Genomic DNA, 17,689 nt, shown 5'->3' on the forward strand with positions numbered 1-17,689 from the left:
TTCATTGCCGTAAATTATCGGTTGGTTTTTGCGGTTTTTCGGTTTTTTGGTATAAAATGCCACCCCTAGTGCGCTGTGTGTCTGGTTGTTTTATTTTTTATATTTTTATATATTTAGTTTTTGTTTAATTATATATTATTTTATCATTTTATGTAATAAAAATTTGGGAATTGATTAGTGGATGGGTCCCACAGTAGACACGTCAGCATTTAACGATTGACCACATGGTCAACTTAACAGAATGATGAAATTGGACGATGTTGCAAACGTAAGGGTGTAAATTGATAAAATTGATACCCTAGGGTCCATATTGAGAACCATTCCAAACTTGTAGGGTGTCTTTTGTCGTTAGCCCATTCCCTTTTATTAAAGGGTTAAATAACCTTTTTGGTCATTGAGTTTTACACGAAATTTCAATTTGGTCGCATGGAAAAATATTTAGCAAAATTAATCACTGCATTACCCAAATTTTACAATATGTAGACTTGTTGTTAGTTTCCATTAAGTTAGTGGGTTAAAAACCTCTAGATTTTACACGGAATTTCATTTTGGTCACTCAAAAAAAAAAAAAAAAACCCATGCAAATGTTATGCTCTTGCAACTTTGTTATAAACTTCTTTTTTACTTTTTATTTTTTGTCAAATCCATGTATTGACATAGTTATGGATTTGAATTTTTGTGAATCTGAGAATGTGATAATGATTGAGAGAAGGGCGGAACTAAACAATTTTCAACGGGTGGGCTAACTAAATTATTAGCTTGAAATCTAATAATTTTTTTTGTTGTACCCATAATTTCTAAAGTTTTTCTAGAAATAAAAGGATTCATTAAATCATATCTACCACACTAATTTATAGGTCCACCCAATAATTTTCAATAAGCTTTAACATAAAATAAGTACATATTAAATGAACACAAAAAAGCTTCACAAATGCAAATTGCAAAAATATAAACAATTAAGTTTTGCACATATATTAGTTGTAAGCATAAAAACAATGAAATTAGAGCCATATTAGCAAATGGGTGAATTTCACTTAGAAAATTGCTTCTCTTTTGGAGACAAATCAATGAAAAATATTAAAATTGAGGAGTTAGAGTTGAGGACTAGCGTTGATGTGGGACAATTTTTGACAGTGGCCACAACACGGAAGACCTTTAACTATATGCACTGGCATTGGTTGTGTATTGTTATATATGTATTTAGGTTAACATAGCGGGTTGTATACGCAACAAAAATAATAGTAGGAAGTGTATTCTTTTTTTTGTTTTTCCCCAAAACCTTCCCTGGGCTATATCCCACAGGAGCCGAAAAAACTTGCCTGCACCGGGGATAGGACACTCCTATCCCCCTCCAATCGCAACACGCCACGTGTCCAACTTTGTCAAAAAATGGACACATGGCGGGTTGTGATTGGAGGGGGATAGGACTGTTGTCCTATTCCCGGTGCATGCAAGTCTCACTCCACATGAGCCCATCTATGTGGTTCCGCCTGTGGATTAAGATTATAATTGGAGCTTTTTGGAAAGATGGATTTGCCTTTCTATGTGGTGTTAACCCTTGGTGAATGATTAAGAATTTTCATTCAGATATGAACTTATTTTATCATGATATGATTATTTTTTTAAATCTCTTTGCTATTTGTTACCTTGATTATTTGAGGGGATTCTTAAACCTTATTAATATGAATTAGTTAAAGAATAAGTTTAGCTTTAATTGATACTACACCTACCATAAATTTTTAGCATATGAGCAACCTATGCAAGAGCATATCATTTTCATTGCTTAATGACCAAATTGAAATTTCATATAAAATTCAATAACCAAGAGAGTACTTAACCCAACCACTTAACGGAAACTAAATGCATTTCTATAAATTGTAAACTTTGAGTAAAACAATAACCAATTTGAAATTTCCAATAAAATTCAGTGATCAATTTGAAAATTTCTATAAAATTCATAGACCAAAAATATATTTAACAATTCTTTTTAATATTGAAAAATAAATAGCATTGTTGGTGGTTCTTCATTTACTAGCTCCAAGCAATATTGTATAGGTAAATATTCTTAAGCGCTCGAACTACAAGCCTCTTTCATACTACAAGCCTCTTTCCTTTAACTAAATGTTATTTATATGCATGAATTAAATAAAAAACAAGGTTGCATCTCTGTGTAAATTCTTAAATACGGGGAAGATATTTTAAAAAAATGTGATTAATCTATATATCTTATTTGAGAACAATCAATTTGTTGATAAATCGGCAACAAATCGGTTTCCATAGAAGAGAATTTGCATATGTTTTGTACTGCGAAATGAAATCACTATAATAATGGTTAGATCCACTTAGAAGCCCCCTAGAGAGGCCATCTTGCTCTTGTATTAGATAGCCACCCACAGGTGCTGTGCTGGTAAGCACTGAACCTATCAAAACATATTCTAAGAAAGAAAGACGCACACATTTTGGAATATGCATTTGTGCCTGATATAGGGAAGCTTGACAGGGGCTATCGGAAATACCCATACAAAACCAGACAACCTTACTCAATACTGATTATATGGCCATCAAATTCAATCAAAAGTCAACCCGAAACTGCGAGGAATCAATTATTGTTTTACCCTCTCGTGAGTCATATCTAATTGAAAAACCATCCATGTCAATATAGACCATAGCCTTCATCCATCATTTACAAAACAGATCATATCAGATAGACATATAACACTTCCAACAATTGGCATACAAGATGCCTTCTAGTGGTAACCAACGGGAGCTGGTGCCTCTCTCAATTCCTTGCCCTGAAAATGAATATCCTGCATACACAAAGGCAGACAGAATCCGGAAATCCAGAATTAATAAGACGAGCCTTGAGATAATGTAAAGAACACGTGAACATGGTTGTCTGTTTATAGGAAAACAGGCTAAAACAGACACGGGTGCTCATTATAGGCTTCACAAAATGAATTAGAATCGTGAAAGCTTCCACAGAAAACAGAGCTCAACACATCTAAACAATTGACAAACTTGTAAAACCAATGAAAGGCATGATAATGGAAAAGGTGTTTAATACTCACAGATGCAAAATGGTTGACATCTCGATGATGAGCTTCATCAGCACGAATCACAGTAATAACATCCTTCAGTGTAGAATCTTTAGGAAGCCTCCAGTAGTCAATTGCGATTGCAGGAGCCCGTACATTTTCAATCTTGCCACTATCGATATCCTTCAAATACTCTGTATAAGAGTGTATAGCCTCCTCCTCCAGATACCCAACAACCCTATGTGCCAGTTTGGGGGACAGCACATAAAGAACAAAGAAGGCATTGAAGAACACTCCCTGCACAGCGAGAACCAGTAGTCTCTCGTACCACGCGGGCTTCACAAGTTCCACCATCGTCATGAGGTGCATCCTCTCATTCTCTGCCTCTTCAAGTAAAGCCTTGATCCAACCACCACTCTGCTGGAACTTGCGGAGAGACCTTAAGTGCAGTAGCATTCCTCCCACCATACCAGGTACAGCTGCCACAGTTTCCAGCATCATTGCACGGCACCCATACCGCCTCTGAAACATACATTTCACTAGTTCAGAACTTCAGATCATATTGGAAAGAAAAGTAAAAAAAAAAAGGCTTTAACCATGACTTTTAACTAGTATGATTATGAACAATAACTTAGGAAGCTTCTACACAGATTACAACTCCTGACAACAAAGATTGCAAATGTTTACCCACAAAAATCAACAAACTTGACATGCATTTACAATAAAAAGTGGTTCCATTTTTCGCCTTGAAACCCAAGAAGTTATAGAGCTAACTACATTTCCCCTAATTGATGTTTACGGAGAGATTCCCTTAATGGAATGTAGATAAACTAATTAAAGAATACCAGCTATGCATAACTCTGTGACCATATAAGCAATAACAAACAGTCTGATCAACAACGCTGTTTTCTCTTCACACCAATGTTCTCAGTAAAATTCAGTAAACAAAAATGAGAGGAAAACAATGATAACATGAACCAAAAATATTCTACGATTGACATGTTCTGCTTCTTGTGTCAATCGATTGTATTGAAAAATTAGTATTTGCAAAACATGAAAGAGATTAAAAATAAGCAAAAAGTAACAAAAACCTGAAAGAAAACATCAGTTGGAATCCGAAGAAGCTTGACGGTCCTATACGCAACTCTGTCCAGAAACGTCTTCGGCACATGATGCTTGCTCAGATCAATCGACAAGTCTGGCTTATAAGTCTCCCATGGCTACATGGATTAAACAAAATTCAAGATCTGCTAATTCATATATATAAACAAAATTCAAAAATTCAAAAATATATAAATATAATTCTGACTAGTGCTTCTAACCATGAAGCAATTCCAAGGCCACTCACTCCCGTCCTCCCTTGTGATCTTCGGCCTCTGAATCCCCCAGTAATTCGAAACGACAACGCTATCACTTCCTTTCTTGGCGTCGTCGGAGACCGAGCTCTGGCTCTCCTTCTGCTCCTTCTCCCCCAGCGACGCCGTTTCAGCAGACTGCGGCACCGTGCTCATCATCCTCCTCCAGTAAAACCCGCCCAAAACGTCACCGTTCCGGTGATTCAGAAACTCGGCGCCGTCCAAAGGCCTGACGGGCACCGCCGTGGAAATGTAGCGGTTGCAGTTCCGGCCGCCGAGCAGGCCGCCGACAACCGACCTCACCGCGATCCGGTTCATCTTCTACGGTCCGAGAGGGTTTTAGAGATCGTTAATTTGGGGTTTTTTTTTGTAATAAATCGGTTACTTAGTTGATTTTGTGTGGCTTTTGAGTCTTCAGGGACAAGCAGTAGGGACATATATTATATATGGCAAAGGAGCAGAAGTTACTGGAAAGGGTTTTGATCTCCTGTTTCGCGGGAAGATCAAATGATTTTACGCCGTTTGCTTGGAGAGCAAGTTCGGCATTTATTTCTTCCATCACGTCAATCTCGTTGGACAATGGCGGTTATGTTGTGTGTGTGTGTGTGGGTGGGATTAGTAATTCTCTGCGCTCAGTGCTACAATTCTTCATCTTTCTCCTAGAAAATTTATTTACTGTTCACCTGTGTGCAGAAAAGTCAATGGTAAAATCACTGTCTTGACCAGCAGCAAAACTTGAGTTAAACGGGGATAGTCAAGTGAAAAAAATTTCACGTATGACGTATTGTGCTCGATGGAATAACAAAACAGTTATATTTTCGTTCCAACTTCCACGCAAGTGTTTTCCACTTGACCTGACCCTGTGTGTAATTTTATATGTGGAATTACGGAATTACCCTTCGCTGGATTCGAAGCACCTAGGAGACGTTGTCATGGGCATTGCTGGGTGGTTCGGACAATTGCGTGGCTCCATCTATTTTGGACACCCGCTTCCTTTTGTCTAAATGTTTTATGTGGAATTACGGAACTGCCCTTATCTGGATTCCAAATACGCGGGACTTTGTCATGGACACTGCTGGGGTGGTTCGGACAATTACGTGGCTCCAATTATTTTGGACACCTGCACTTACGTCGCTGCTACTTTTTAGTGACACGTGTACGACGGTGGTATTTCCAAATAGCACCGGCGGACTTTTATATTTCAAAATTCGTCATTGAAAATTCTGTAAAGGCAGATGTGGGGCAGGAACCATGTACCAGTTTTCTAATTACAATTAAAAAAGGAAAACACATGGCATGCACTTTAATTTAATTATCAAATTTACTTGCTTCCCTAGGAGGTAGAAATTATCAAACATTCTAATCATATAGAATTGGGCATGCTCCAATGGAAATGACAAGCAAAAGCAATTAGATTTGTCAATTTGATTATTATTTGTTTGCACTTTTTCAAGTCAAGTCAGGTGTGCACCAGTTGAACTTTCCCATCCTCAATGTTGTGATGTATCGAAGATGTGAGTTAGGCTAATTAGTGTACTCTTTACACTCGAGTTCGATTTGTCTTTCGTAATTTCGTGTAATTTAGACTATCACTGGTATATTAAAAAAAAGGGGCTAACTCATCCTGATTATAAAAATATGCCACTATATCCAATCAAAACGAAATTAAGAAGATAGAAAACATGCTGTTTACAATCTTATTAGATGTGTTTATATAAATCATTTATAATCTTTACGAATATACAAGAGAAAGAATTTATTAGATCATAAAGAAAGAAAAAAAACTCTTTTAATTCTTGACGTACATACAAGATGACTTTTAGTGATAACCAAGGGGAGCTGGTGCTTCTCTCAACTCCTTTCCCTGAAAATGAATATCCTGCAAAACAAAACACAAAACAGATGAGAAACCCAAATTGATAAGACACACCACCTTAAGATAAGATTATTTTGAGACAAATAATGCTGCTCCATGTATCAAAGGAAGAAGTAACAAAAATTGTAAAGATCATGGAAAGGCAATTTATAATGCTCACAGATGCAAAATGGTTGACGTCGCGATGGTGAGCTTCATCGGCCCGAATCACAGTGATAACATCGTGAAGTGTGGCATCCTTAGGCAGCCTCCAGTAGTCAATTGCGATTGCAGGAGCCTTCACATTTTCAATGTTGCCATTTTCAATATCCTTCAAGTAATCTGTGTACGACTGCACAGCTTCCTCCTCCAGATACCCAACAACCCTATGAGCCAGTTTTGGGGAAAGCGCATAAAGCACAAAGAAGGCATTGAAGAACACTCCCTGAACGGCGAGAACCAGAAGCCTCTCGTGCCACGCGGGCTTCACGAGTTCCACCACCGTCATCAGGTGCATCCTCTCATTCTCTGCCTCTTCAAGTAAAGCTTTGATCCAGCCACCGCTGTGCTCGAATTTACGGAGAGACTTCAAATGCAGCATCATGCCTCCCACCATTCCGGGGACAGCTGCCACAGTTTCCAGCATCATTGCATGGCACCCATGCCGCTTCTGCAACATGAATAATGTTCAGTTTATAATTTCCTCCAACCATGTCAACTTTTTATGTTCCCCTTTTATAATTTACTAAGAACAAACATCGAAATTCCGAAATTCACAAATTCACAAGCATTTTTACATTGATTCAAGCTTGTAACAGAGTCATAACATAAAATCAAAACAAAAGGGGAAAAAAAGAAGATGCGAGTGAGAAGGTAACAAATCAAAACCTGAAAGTAAAGATCCGAAAGAACTCGAAGAGACTTGACAGTCCTGAACGCCGTTTTGTCCAGAAACGTCTTCGGCACATGGTGCTTGCTCAGATCAATCGACAAGTCCGCTTCATAAGTCTCCCATGGCTGCACTCAAAATTCAAAATTCCATAAATAAATAAATAAATCATTTCAATAATTCAAAGTAGTCTAATTAGTCCTCCTCCTGACCTTGAAGCAATTCCATGGCCACTCAGTCCCGTCCTCCCTTTTAATCTTGGGCCTCTGAATACCCCAGTAACTGGAAACGACAACGCTACCATTGTCGTTCGAGCTCTCCTTCTTCTGTTCCTTCTCCGCCAACGGCGTCGTTTCGCCAGTCGACCCCGTGCTCATCATCATCCTAGTCCTCCACTGAAACGCGCCCAAAACGCCGTCGCTCCTCCGTCTCAGAAACTCCGAGCTCTCCAACGGCCTCACCGCCACCGCCGTCGAAATGTAGCGATTGAAGTTCCGGCCATTGGCGACACCTCCGATCACCGACTTCAATACGACCCTGTTCATCTTCGTCGCTCAAATTTGGGTTTTTGCTTGTAGAAAATCGATTTGTTTTTTCTTTTGTCGTGGTGAAGCTGAAGCGGGCTTGAGCATTTTATATGGTGATTGATTTCCCTGGAAAGTTTGAAATTCAACGGTAAAATTTTGGCAGTTGACGATCTTGACTTTGCCAACTCTCTTCGTTTTGTCTAGATTCCAAGTCTGTGGGGTTGTATCGGTGCGGTCAAATTGCGTGGACCGATAAAATTCTTGCGTCCCACGTCGGAGTTTAGGGAGTGACACGTGTCCATGTTGGTACTTTCCGGGAAGGGGCTGACCGGCGCGGCGGCTGAGAGAGGTAAGAAAGAATTGACTATTTCAATCATTCATAAGAAAGAATCAAGCATATCCTCAATCCCGATTCCCGACTATGCATCTAGAACAAAAACACAGTCTTATTCGGTATAAACAGTGGCAGTAGTCCCGTTCTCCTGGACCCTGTGGTTAACGACCCTTGGATTAGATCTAAGGGTTGAGAAAAAAAACTGACTAAAAAATTATAATTGTATCATCAAAACACTATTTTGATTATTAAAAATAAGTTAGAAAAAAACCAAACAACCACCACCATCATCCGATTGAAAAGAGGCAGAACTTTCCACCAGCAGGTGATCAACTTCCACCCTTAGAAAATTCTAAATAAAATCTTTAAAAACAACATCTCTATAAAATAAAATAAAAAAAGGCAGCCCCACCACATTAGATCTCCCCATCGCCTGTCTCAGACCCGCGTCCACCTGCCCCTCTCTGTATGTTTCTCGATGACTCTCTATCATGTGGGATGGGTGTGGTGAGAAGAAAAATCCAGTACATCTAGCCACCCACACAACGGTGAATTGTCGTTTTCGGAATCTCGCCCCTCCTCTCGACCAGATTGACACCAATGACCAGATTCTCTCATGGGTAGGGTCCTTCATCGCCACCATTCAAATGGGTCAGTTGTAGGATCGTGTTGAGGCCGCGAACGAGCTCGCTTCCCCTAGTTTGTTGTAATTTCAACCGGAGTTGGTGGCTGTGAGCGTCGATGGATGCAAGAACATGTTCTTCGTTTTCGCCAGAGAGCGTGTTTTGCTTTCTTTTACTTTTTTAATTTTAGTTTTTGTTAAATAAAATTAATATAAAATGATAACATATTGATTTTTAAACTTGTTTTTAATCTAATGGTTGGTGACCACATTTTCCTTGGACAATAAAAGAGAATAAAGCCGAACGGCTATACTATTTTGGAAAAAAAAAACAGGTATAGCCGGGCGGCTATACTATTTATAAATGTAAAAAAACCGGCCTAGCGCTTAAGGGCTCAAGTGTCAAACAGGTATAGCCGCGCGGCTATACGGTTTTTAAAAAAAATACCCCAGCATAGCCGCGCGGCTATACTATTTTTGGGAAAAAAGGACACGTGTAGCGCTACACGTATCAAAACAAGTATATCCGATCGGCTATACTATTTTTGTTTCAAAAAAATGCCCCAGGCTATACGTTGTTGGGAAAAAAAAAAAAGCATTACCGTAGTATAGCCGAGCGGCGATACTATTTAAATATTATATTTTAAAAGTTTAGCCTACCTTTTATTAATTTTTTTTTTTATAAAAAAAGTTCCCTCCTAATTGCATTAGTTTATACTTTATTGATATTAATTGGTTAGTTTCAACATATCCAGAGTGGATATTGAAGAGAGAAATTTCAGAGTAAATCAATATAAGAGTTCAATTTTTTTTTTTCTTCTTTTTTTGTGGGAATGTTTGCTTTTAATCTAACTCGTTCTCTCGAGTGAAACTTGTTGGAGGAGCAAATCAATATTATTCTAATAATTTAATTAAACAATTAAATTAAACAACAAATAGAATAATGAAATTAAATATGGCTAACAATTAAAAACTATTCCAATAGGTATTAGATAAGGACAAATTCAATCAAACAAAAACATTATATAATATTTGAATTTTAAAAATAATTCAAATAAATAAATAAATAATTAACTAATCGGATTTAATTTAAATCACAAAGCCAAGATGTGTATAGAAAACAGTTGGATTACTGAAAAATATGTACATACGTGTATAATACGAGTATTAAACATGAAAATGCTAAATTATTTATATGGGTAATAACTTTGGCAAAGTAAAAAATCAAAGGAGACAATAGCTACTCGAGTAATGTCCTAATAGTAATAGATAATGCTCTAAACTACTCTTATCGATAAAAGAAAATCGAAGGGGACTATATATATGAGAAAGCAGTTTGACGTTTGGTAAACTTTTTGATAAAAGTGTTGTTAGTACAATAATCAGTTTCTAAGTGTTTGGTAAATTTTTTGTGAAAGTGTTGTGAGCTGTGCATAATGACTAAAAATGTCATTATATTGAAATGACTTTTCTATTCAAGTGTTTGATAAAAGGGAAAGCACTTTCACGTTCACTTATATATTTTGTATTAAATATGTTTCCATCACACCGTAAAAATTATTTTAATTAGAAAATAAATAAAGTATTATGTTGAAAATTAAATATTTGTATCCAAAAGCTAATTAGTAATTATATTAATTAAATAAGACTAAGATATTACTCAATTAAAATATTACAAAAGAAATAATAATTAAAATATCCCTACATGCATTAGAACTGTAAGTGGCATTCTTTGCTCGGCCTATCTCTTGGGTTACGCTGCACACAGAAAGACCTACATGCATGAAATAATCTCACAACTTCATGTAGATCACCCGAGTCCCCTATTGATGTATCAAGCACTTCAATGGACCAGCCTTTTGTGTATAGCATCCATGCCTAAAAGAATTTATCAAAAGTTCAAAATCACTGGGCTTACTTAAAAGAAGAAATGAAAACAAAATAAGGGCCCATTCGGTAACGTTTTAAGGGGTTGTTTTCATTTTCAGAGAACAACAACGAGGCAAAAACACGTTCTGTGGCCCAAAAATAGAAAACACTGAGAATGTTTTCATAAAATGAAAACAAGTTCATGTGTACTTGTAGAAAACATAAAAAAAGTTGTTTTCATTCTCATGGGAAACATTTTCATAAAAATTACTCACATATTATTATTTCAAATTGTACTACCAGACACGTTTTCATTGTTTTTGTTTTCTGAAGATCTTTTCTAATTAATCTACCAGAGGCATTTTCATTTCCTGAAAATACAAATTTGTTTTCTTGTTTTCATTCTTTGAAAATATTATAAGAAAACATTCTTCGAAAATGTTACCGAACGGGCACTAAGTAAATTCTATGTTTCTCTTCCCACTCACTATCTCTAGCACCAACCCACCAAAACTATAGACATCGAATTTTATCGAGTAGAACCCATCAATTGTGTATTCTGAGGACATGTAACCACTACAAACCAGTCAATCAAGAACTAAGTTCACAAGCAAATCAAGTATACTATATGTGTGTATTGGTTCTTTTGTGATATATACTTACTATGTTGCAACCGCTTTCTTGGTTTTTAAGAGCACAAAATAATTCAGAGATGGCTGCTTTACTATTTTGGAACTGTGCGTGGCTTCTTTACTATTTTGGACTCCATCTTCTTATAAGAAGTTTCGCCAATTAACTAAGACATCCGTTAATTGCTTCTCCCCAATATGCTCATTTCCAGAAGCTACAGAAGTCTTTGTTTCTCCTATAACTGAGATAAGAAATCATAAGCATTACACGAGATCTCTTTCTTCGCTATCTGCATGATTATGTTCAACAACACAAGTGTTACCACATAAAGGAAGGAAGGTAGGTTCAATAAATGACAAGGCAACAAAATTACCAACCACAGTCACAACCGCGCTACAATTTCGATGTTGAGAAGATATATAATCTTAACTTGTTAGGAAAGAATTGGACACCCAAAAATAACACCTAAATATATTACCAATTTTATTAAACTTAAAAGAAGACTTGAAGTATAACCAATTCTGCAGTTCCAAAATAAATAAAATAATAATTTGTAAGTCATATCCCTTGCTTGGACTGGAAATAGGTGATGAGTGCCTCATTGTTGGAACTGTGCGTGGCTCCTTTACTATTTTGGACTCCATCTTCTTATAAGAAGTTTCGCCAATTAACTAAGACATCCGTTAATTGCTTCTCCCCAATATGCTCATTTCCACTAAGAGTATATCAAACAGCAAAAACTTTCACTATCTAGCGTGTACTCAATCATCCATATATACAAGGGGAGAATGGAGATGATGTGGCTCATAGAATCAAAGCACGATAGGTAAAATGGAGGGTTTTGTTAGAAAACAGACATATTCATATTAGCCAAATGTTACAACCAGCACAGTGATATGCACACCTCTATCTCTGTTTCTCTAACGGCATATTAACCATTATTAGACACAAATTCTTAAGAGATCAGATTAAAATATTTGTCACCTTTTGAATCCTTCAAAATTGGAGATGTTTGCTGAATAATCTTTGCTACCCTTCAAAATTGAAGGGTCATTGCCTCAACCACAAAAACCTGGTTGGGTCATTGCCCTCGAGTCAAATTTATCTCGATGTAATCCTTGAATATGAACAAAACAAACACAGCCAAAGATACGAAGATGAGAAAGATCAATTTTCCTTCCTTTGAGAATTTCAAGAGGAGATTTGTAGTTAAGAACTCGACTTGGAAGCCTATTGATCGCATAGGCTGCCGTAAGAACTCCTTGAGACCAAAACTTCTTAGGAACATTCATTTGCAGCATGAGCGACCGCGTTTTTTCAAGGAGATCACGATTTTTTCTCTCTGCCACCCCATTTTGTTGGGGTGTGCCAACACAACTTGTCTGATGAATTACACCATAAGAACTTAAGTATTGTGAAAGGGTACTGTTCATAAATTCAGTACCATTGTCAGATCTCAGAACTTTAAGCTGGGCTGAAAATTGATTCATTATAAGCTGATGGAACTCTTTGAAGACAGAAGCAACCTCACTCTTTGATTTCAATAGATATAACCAAGTAGCCCGAGAGAAATCATCGACAAAGATAAGAAAATATTTAAAGCCATCAAAAGATTCTAAGGGTGCTGGCCCCCATACATCTGAGTGAACAATCTCAAAAGGTCTGGTAGTTTTTGACAATGAATGACTAAATGGCAGACGTGTCTGCTTTGAAAAATGGCAAATATCACAATCTTGGGATGCCTTATCCAGTGCTGGAAATAAGCTTGACAAAACAGATTCAGAGGGATGTCCCAGACGTTGATGCCACAAAACACGATTTGGGAGAGAATTGACTTGGAGCCCTCTTGAGTTGTTAGGAAAATGATGAAGAAGATACAACCCATTTGAGTAAACACCTTCACCAATCTTCTTCTTGGTAATTCGATCCTGAAAAATCACATTAGAAGGAGAAAAAATGGCATCACAATTTAAGGAATTTGTCAGTTTCCCTACCGACAACAACTGAAAAGGGAATGATGGCACGTATAAGGCAGTAGACTCAACATCTGTACCAAGAAATTTAACCTTCCCTTGGCCCAAAACTGAGACATCAGTACCATTAGCTACAGAGACAGAGTGAGCCTTAGTGAAATTCTTAAATTCACAAAGATACTGTTTTTGATTCGTCATGTGATCGGTGGCTCCCGAATCTATAACCCAAACATTTGACATAGTGCTGGAAATAAGAGCAGTCACAAAGGCTTTGACAATACCTGAGACATCAGAAGTAGATGTTTTTCCATATTGTTGAAGAAAATTAGCAAACTGGCCAAGAAGAGTAGTAGAGTTCGAGGCAAGATTTGCTCCAGCATTATTGGAGAGACTTGCATCAATTTTACAATTGGGATTCTCATTTTTTTGGTGGAGATACGCAGCAAACTCACCAAGAAAAGCTGAAGGGTTGGTGGTGAATTTTTCAAAATCATCAGCAGCAGAAACTTGATTGGCACTGTGTTTTTGTTCTCCCTTGCCTTCCTTTCCAAATTTTGGTTTCAAATGAGGGTGGAGAATCCAACACCTATCCTTGGTGTGACCTTTTTGTTCGCAATAACTACACTCCAGATTGCCTTTTTTTCCTTTGAAATTTTTGCTTGCTTGTTTTTTAGCACCAGCTACAAAAGCTTTAGATTCAGAACTTCCAGCGCCTGATTTGGTTTCTACGTTCATGACTTTCTTCCTTACCTCTTCTCGTTGAATAGTAGTACAAACAGTATTGAAAGAAGGCATTTCAGCACTCATCAAAATGTGACTGCGTAAGTCTTCATAATTTGGATCCAAACTTGCCAAGAGTTGGAAAATTTTATCCTCTTCAGCCCTTTTCAAAAGAGTGGCTGAATCAATAGTATGAGGTCTGTAAAGATCTAGCTCATTCCACATGCCTTTAAGCTTTCCCAGATGTTCAATAAAAGATTTTCCATCTTGATTCACCCCAGCAATATCCTTCTTTAGTTGAAAAATCCTGGCTGCATTATTTTGATTTCCATACATTTCTTTGACAGCAGTCCAAAGATGTTGTGCAGAATCAGAAAAACTGAAAATCTCAGCAACCTGAGGCTCCATAGAGTTGAGCAACCAAGACATGACAAGTTGATCCTTGCAGAACCAATCCTCATACTTTGGATCATCAACAGCGGGTGCAGGAATATTTCCATTGATGAAGCCAAGTTTCGATCTTCCTCCAAGAGCCAAACTGACAGCTCTTGACCAAGGAATATAGTTAAATCCATTTAGAAGAACCGAACAAAGGCGAAGATTGGGATTCCCATCAGATTCGCCGGGAAAAACAGAAGCTCTCCCAGAAGAATCACCCATTGAGAAGACAAAGAGACAGGATTTTCAAAGGTCCTGCTCTGATACCATGTAGAAATCAGAGAAAAAGAAGAAAACAGAACCACACAAGTTTAACGAGGTTCGGCAAATTTGAACCTACGTCCCCGGTGAAGTTTGAGATTCTTATTCATCGTATGGATATCAGTACAACAGGCTGCATATATAGGCAAGCCTTTTACAGTCATTAGAAGCAGCAATAAAGACTTTTACAGTACCAAGAAAATACAGTTGTTGGAAGATGAAGAGTTTCCAGCAACTGTAAGAAGACAAAGAGTTTCCAGCAGCAGTTAATTATTTTACACATTCCAATATGCTTGCTTCGGCTTCCCAATCTCAATATCAAGCTCAAATTTGCAGCTAAACTTTTTCAATTTCGGGTTTCAGACTTTCAGTCAATCGCAGTGTTCGAAAAATTGGCCTAGGCGGGTGGCTAGGCGGCTAGGATGGCGCTAGGCGACTAGGCGGCTAGGCGGGCGCTAAGCGGCTAGGCGGGCCTCCTAGGCGGGTTGGGTCTTTTTTCGGTGCCGAAGAGGGAGGACGAAGCAGCCGAAACCGCTTGAGTTGATGGAGAAGTGAAATGGCTGCGATTGCGTCTGCAAGCTCCGTCCTCTGCGAGTGCAAGCTTCGTGTTCGTTTCGAATGTATTTAAAGAGTATAGCCGACCGGCTATACTGCTTAAATATTCGAATATATTAATATTTAACGAGTATAGCCGAACGGCCATACGTTTAAAATATCCGAATGTATTTAGACAGTACAGCCGTGCGGCTATAATGTTTAAATATACAATTTTGTCATATCAATTTCGGGTTTAGGGCTAAAATACCACTTTAGCCCATTGGGCTAGAGTTATTTCTTCAATTATTTTATTTATACAAGCGATATTGGGGAATAAGAATTTAAATTCTTTCTTATACCTCCCATTCTAATGATTTCATATATTAGCCCATTTGGGCAAGAATAAAAAATTAATTTTATTTATAACACATAATATAGGTTAAACCCATAAATACAAACCAAAAAAAAAAAAAAAAAAAAACAGGATAGGGACCTACCAACATTTTGTGGATCAAAGAATGTTGAATTTCATAGTATAAATTGCTTGTATAGCAATTTACTTCCTAAAATGTATCCATTGTAATTATGAGCTAAACTCAATTACAGCCTTTTTTTTCTCATTACACTTGACAATCACGCTCTTCTGCTATTAGAGATATTAGTTTGCGCTGTATTCTATGTAGATGAAAAATTGGATACAAAACAGTCTAACGAGACAACGAAGAGAAGTTTGCAGTTATGTTTGGAAATTAATAGAAGGTATCAGAGGTCATATGACATTGATATATGAACTATTCTAAATGAGAATTCAAATATGTGTTAGATGAGAAGTAGCATCTCATTCTTGAATATAACATATTATTTCATTTGTCTACTGGTTGTGCCTGTTGTTAAGTTGGTGCAACCAACATTTTTTCACCAAGAAATTTTTCCTCAACCTCGAAGAAATTTAGCTAGGAAAACCTTTGGTGGGAAGGGAAAGTTAAGATAGAAATAGAGGCAAAGCCAAGGGTGAAGAACAATCACGAGCACATGTGATATTACAAAAAATGTAGCGAAGGAATTTAGAATGACCATTTTCCAAATGAAGCACACATCTTATAATGAAATCAAGATAGGAACTTATAACAAGCCCTCATTAGAGTACAATGTCCAAAAACACAAGATAAACACCACACCACACCACACTCAACACACATAATTGCTCATTAGTGTTGTAAATATAAAAAAAGATGAGATATCGCTTAGTACAATCAAATAGTTCTTCATTCCTAGTTGCCCAAATCATTGAAAGTATCGTGCAAATCATTGAGCATTTCATCCCATGTCTCCTCCACATGCAGATGAAATGAGTATGCATCAACAAGAAGAACAAAGTTGTCCATACCACGAAGAAATTCAGGAAATTCAGAACCCTCGCACATAAATTTACTAATATGAGAAGCAAGCTTTGATATTTCATCATCGTTCTCATCGAAACCAGAACAATCTCTGGCGTCCAACATCACCATATCTTTGCATTCGCGCAGCAACGTGACAAGACCATCCTGATTAACTTTTGCACCCTTCACCACTTAGCATTAGAACTATAACAGGCACACTCAGCCTATCTTCTGGGTTCCACTGCACACATGAATTAATCTCACAACTTCATGTGGATCACCTGGGTCCCATATTGATGTATCAAGCACTTCAATGGACATGCCTTCTGTGTATGGCATCCATGCCTATAAGAATTTATCAAAAGTTCAAAACCATTGTGCTTATTTAAAAGAAGAAACAAAAACAAGCAATGATTAAATTCTATATTTCTATTTTCCACTCACTATCTCTAGCACCAACACACCAAAACTATAGACATCGGATTTTATCGAGTAGAACTCATCAATTGCATATTCTGGGGACGTGTAACCACTACAAACTAGTCAATCAGAAACTAAGTTAATAAGCAAATCAAATATACTATATGCATTATGTTTTGGTTCTTTTGTGATTTATACTTACTATGCTGCAACAACTTTCTTGGTTTTTAAGTGCACAAAATAATTCATAAAAATTAATTACTATTTGATGAGTAATTTATGAAACAAATTAAATATTTAAATACTAATTATTCACAAAAAAATAATAACTAAAAGCTAATTAGTAATTATATTAATTAAATAAGACTAAGATATTACTCAATTAAAATATTACTAAAGAAATAATAATTAAAAGACCTATGTGCATTACAACTGTAAGTGGCATGCTCTGCTCGGTCTATCTCCCGGATTACGCTGCACACAAAAAAGACCTACATGCATGAAATAATCTTACAACTTCATGCAGATCACCTGAGTCCCCTATTGATGTATCAAGCACTTCAATGGACCATCCTTCTGTGTATAGCATCCATGCCAAAAAGAATTTATCAAAAGTTCAAAATCATCATGCGTACTCAAAAGAAGAAACGAAAACAAACAATAAGTAAATTCTATGTTTCTCTTCCCACTCACTATCTCTAGCACCAACCCACCAAAACTATAGACATCAAATTTTATCGAGTAGAACCCATCAATTGTGTATTCTGAGGACATGTAACCACTACAAACCATTCGATCAAGAACTAAGTTCACAAGCAAATCAAGTATACTATATGTATGTA

The 17,689-nt window shown here is 37.1% G+C and overlaps 2 protein-coding genes across 2 annotated transcripts; both read right to left on the reverse strand.

Moving 5' to 3' along the window:
• Positions 1 to 2,550: 2,550 nt before the first annotated feature.
• On the reverse strand, positions 2,551 to 4,883 carry LOC110750877 (ubiquinol oxidase, mitochondrial). The gene is made up of 4 exons (XM_021951255.2): positions 4,358 to 4,883; positions 4,127 to 4,255; positions 3,069 to 3,557; positions 2,551 to 2,807 (listed from the first exon to the last, which is right to left on the reverse strand). The coding sequence occupies exons 1-4, from the start codon at positions 4,706 to 4,708 to the stop codon at positions 2,748 to 2,750; spliced, it is 1,029 nt and encodes a 342-aa protein (XP_021806947.1). The 5' UTR covers positions 4,709 to 4,883; the 3' UTR covers positions 2,551 to 2,747.
• Positions 4,884 to 6,064: 1,181 nt separating this feature from the next.
• LOC110750878 (ubiquinol oxidase, mitochondrial-like) lies at positions 6,065 to 7,771 on the reverse strand. The gene is made up of 4 exons (XM_021951256.2): positions 7,347 to 7,771; positions 7,134 to 7,262; positions 6,427 to 6,915; positions 6,065 to 6,269 (listed from the first exon to the last, which is right to left on the reverse strand). The coding sequence occupies exons 1-4, from the start codon at positions 7,677 to 7,679 to the stop codon at positions 6,210 to 6,212; spliced, it is 1,011 nt and encodes a 336-aa protein (XP_021806948.1). The 5' UTR covers positions 7,680 to 7,771; the 3' UTR covers positions 6,065 to 6,209.
• Between the last annotated feature and the right edge of the window lie 9,918 nt (positions 7,772 to 17,689).

Source organism: Prunus avium, chromosome 1 (assembly GCF_965620075.1).
Source record: "Prunus avium chromosome 1, drPruAviu1.hap1.1, whole genome shotgun sequence".
NCBI lineage: Eukaryota > Viridiplantae > Streptophyta > Magnoliopsida > Rosales > Rosaceae > Prunus > Prunus avium.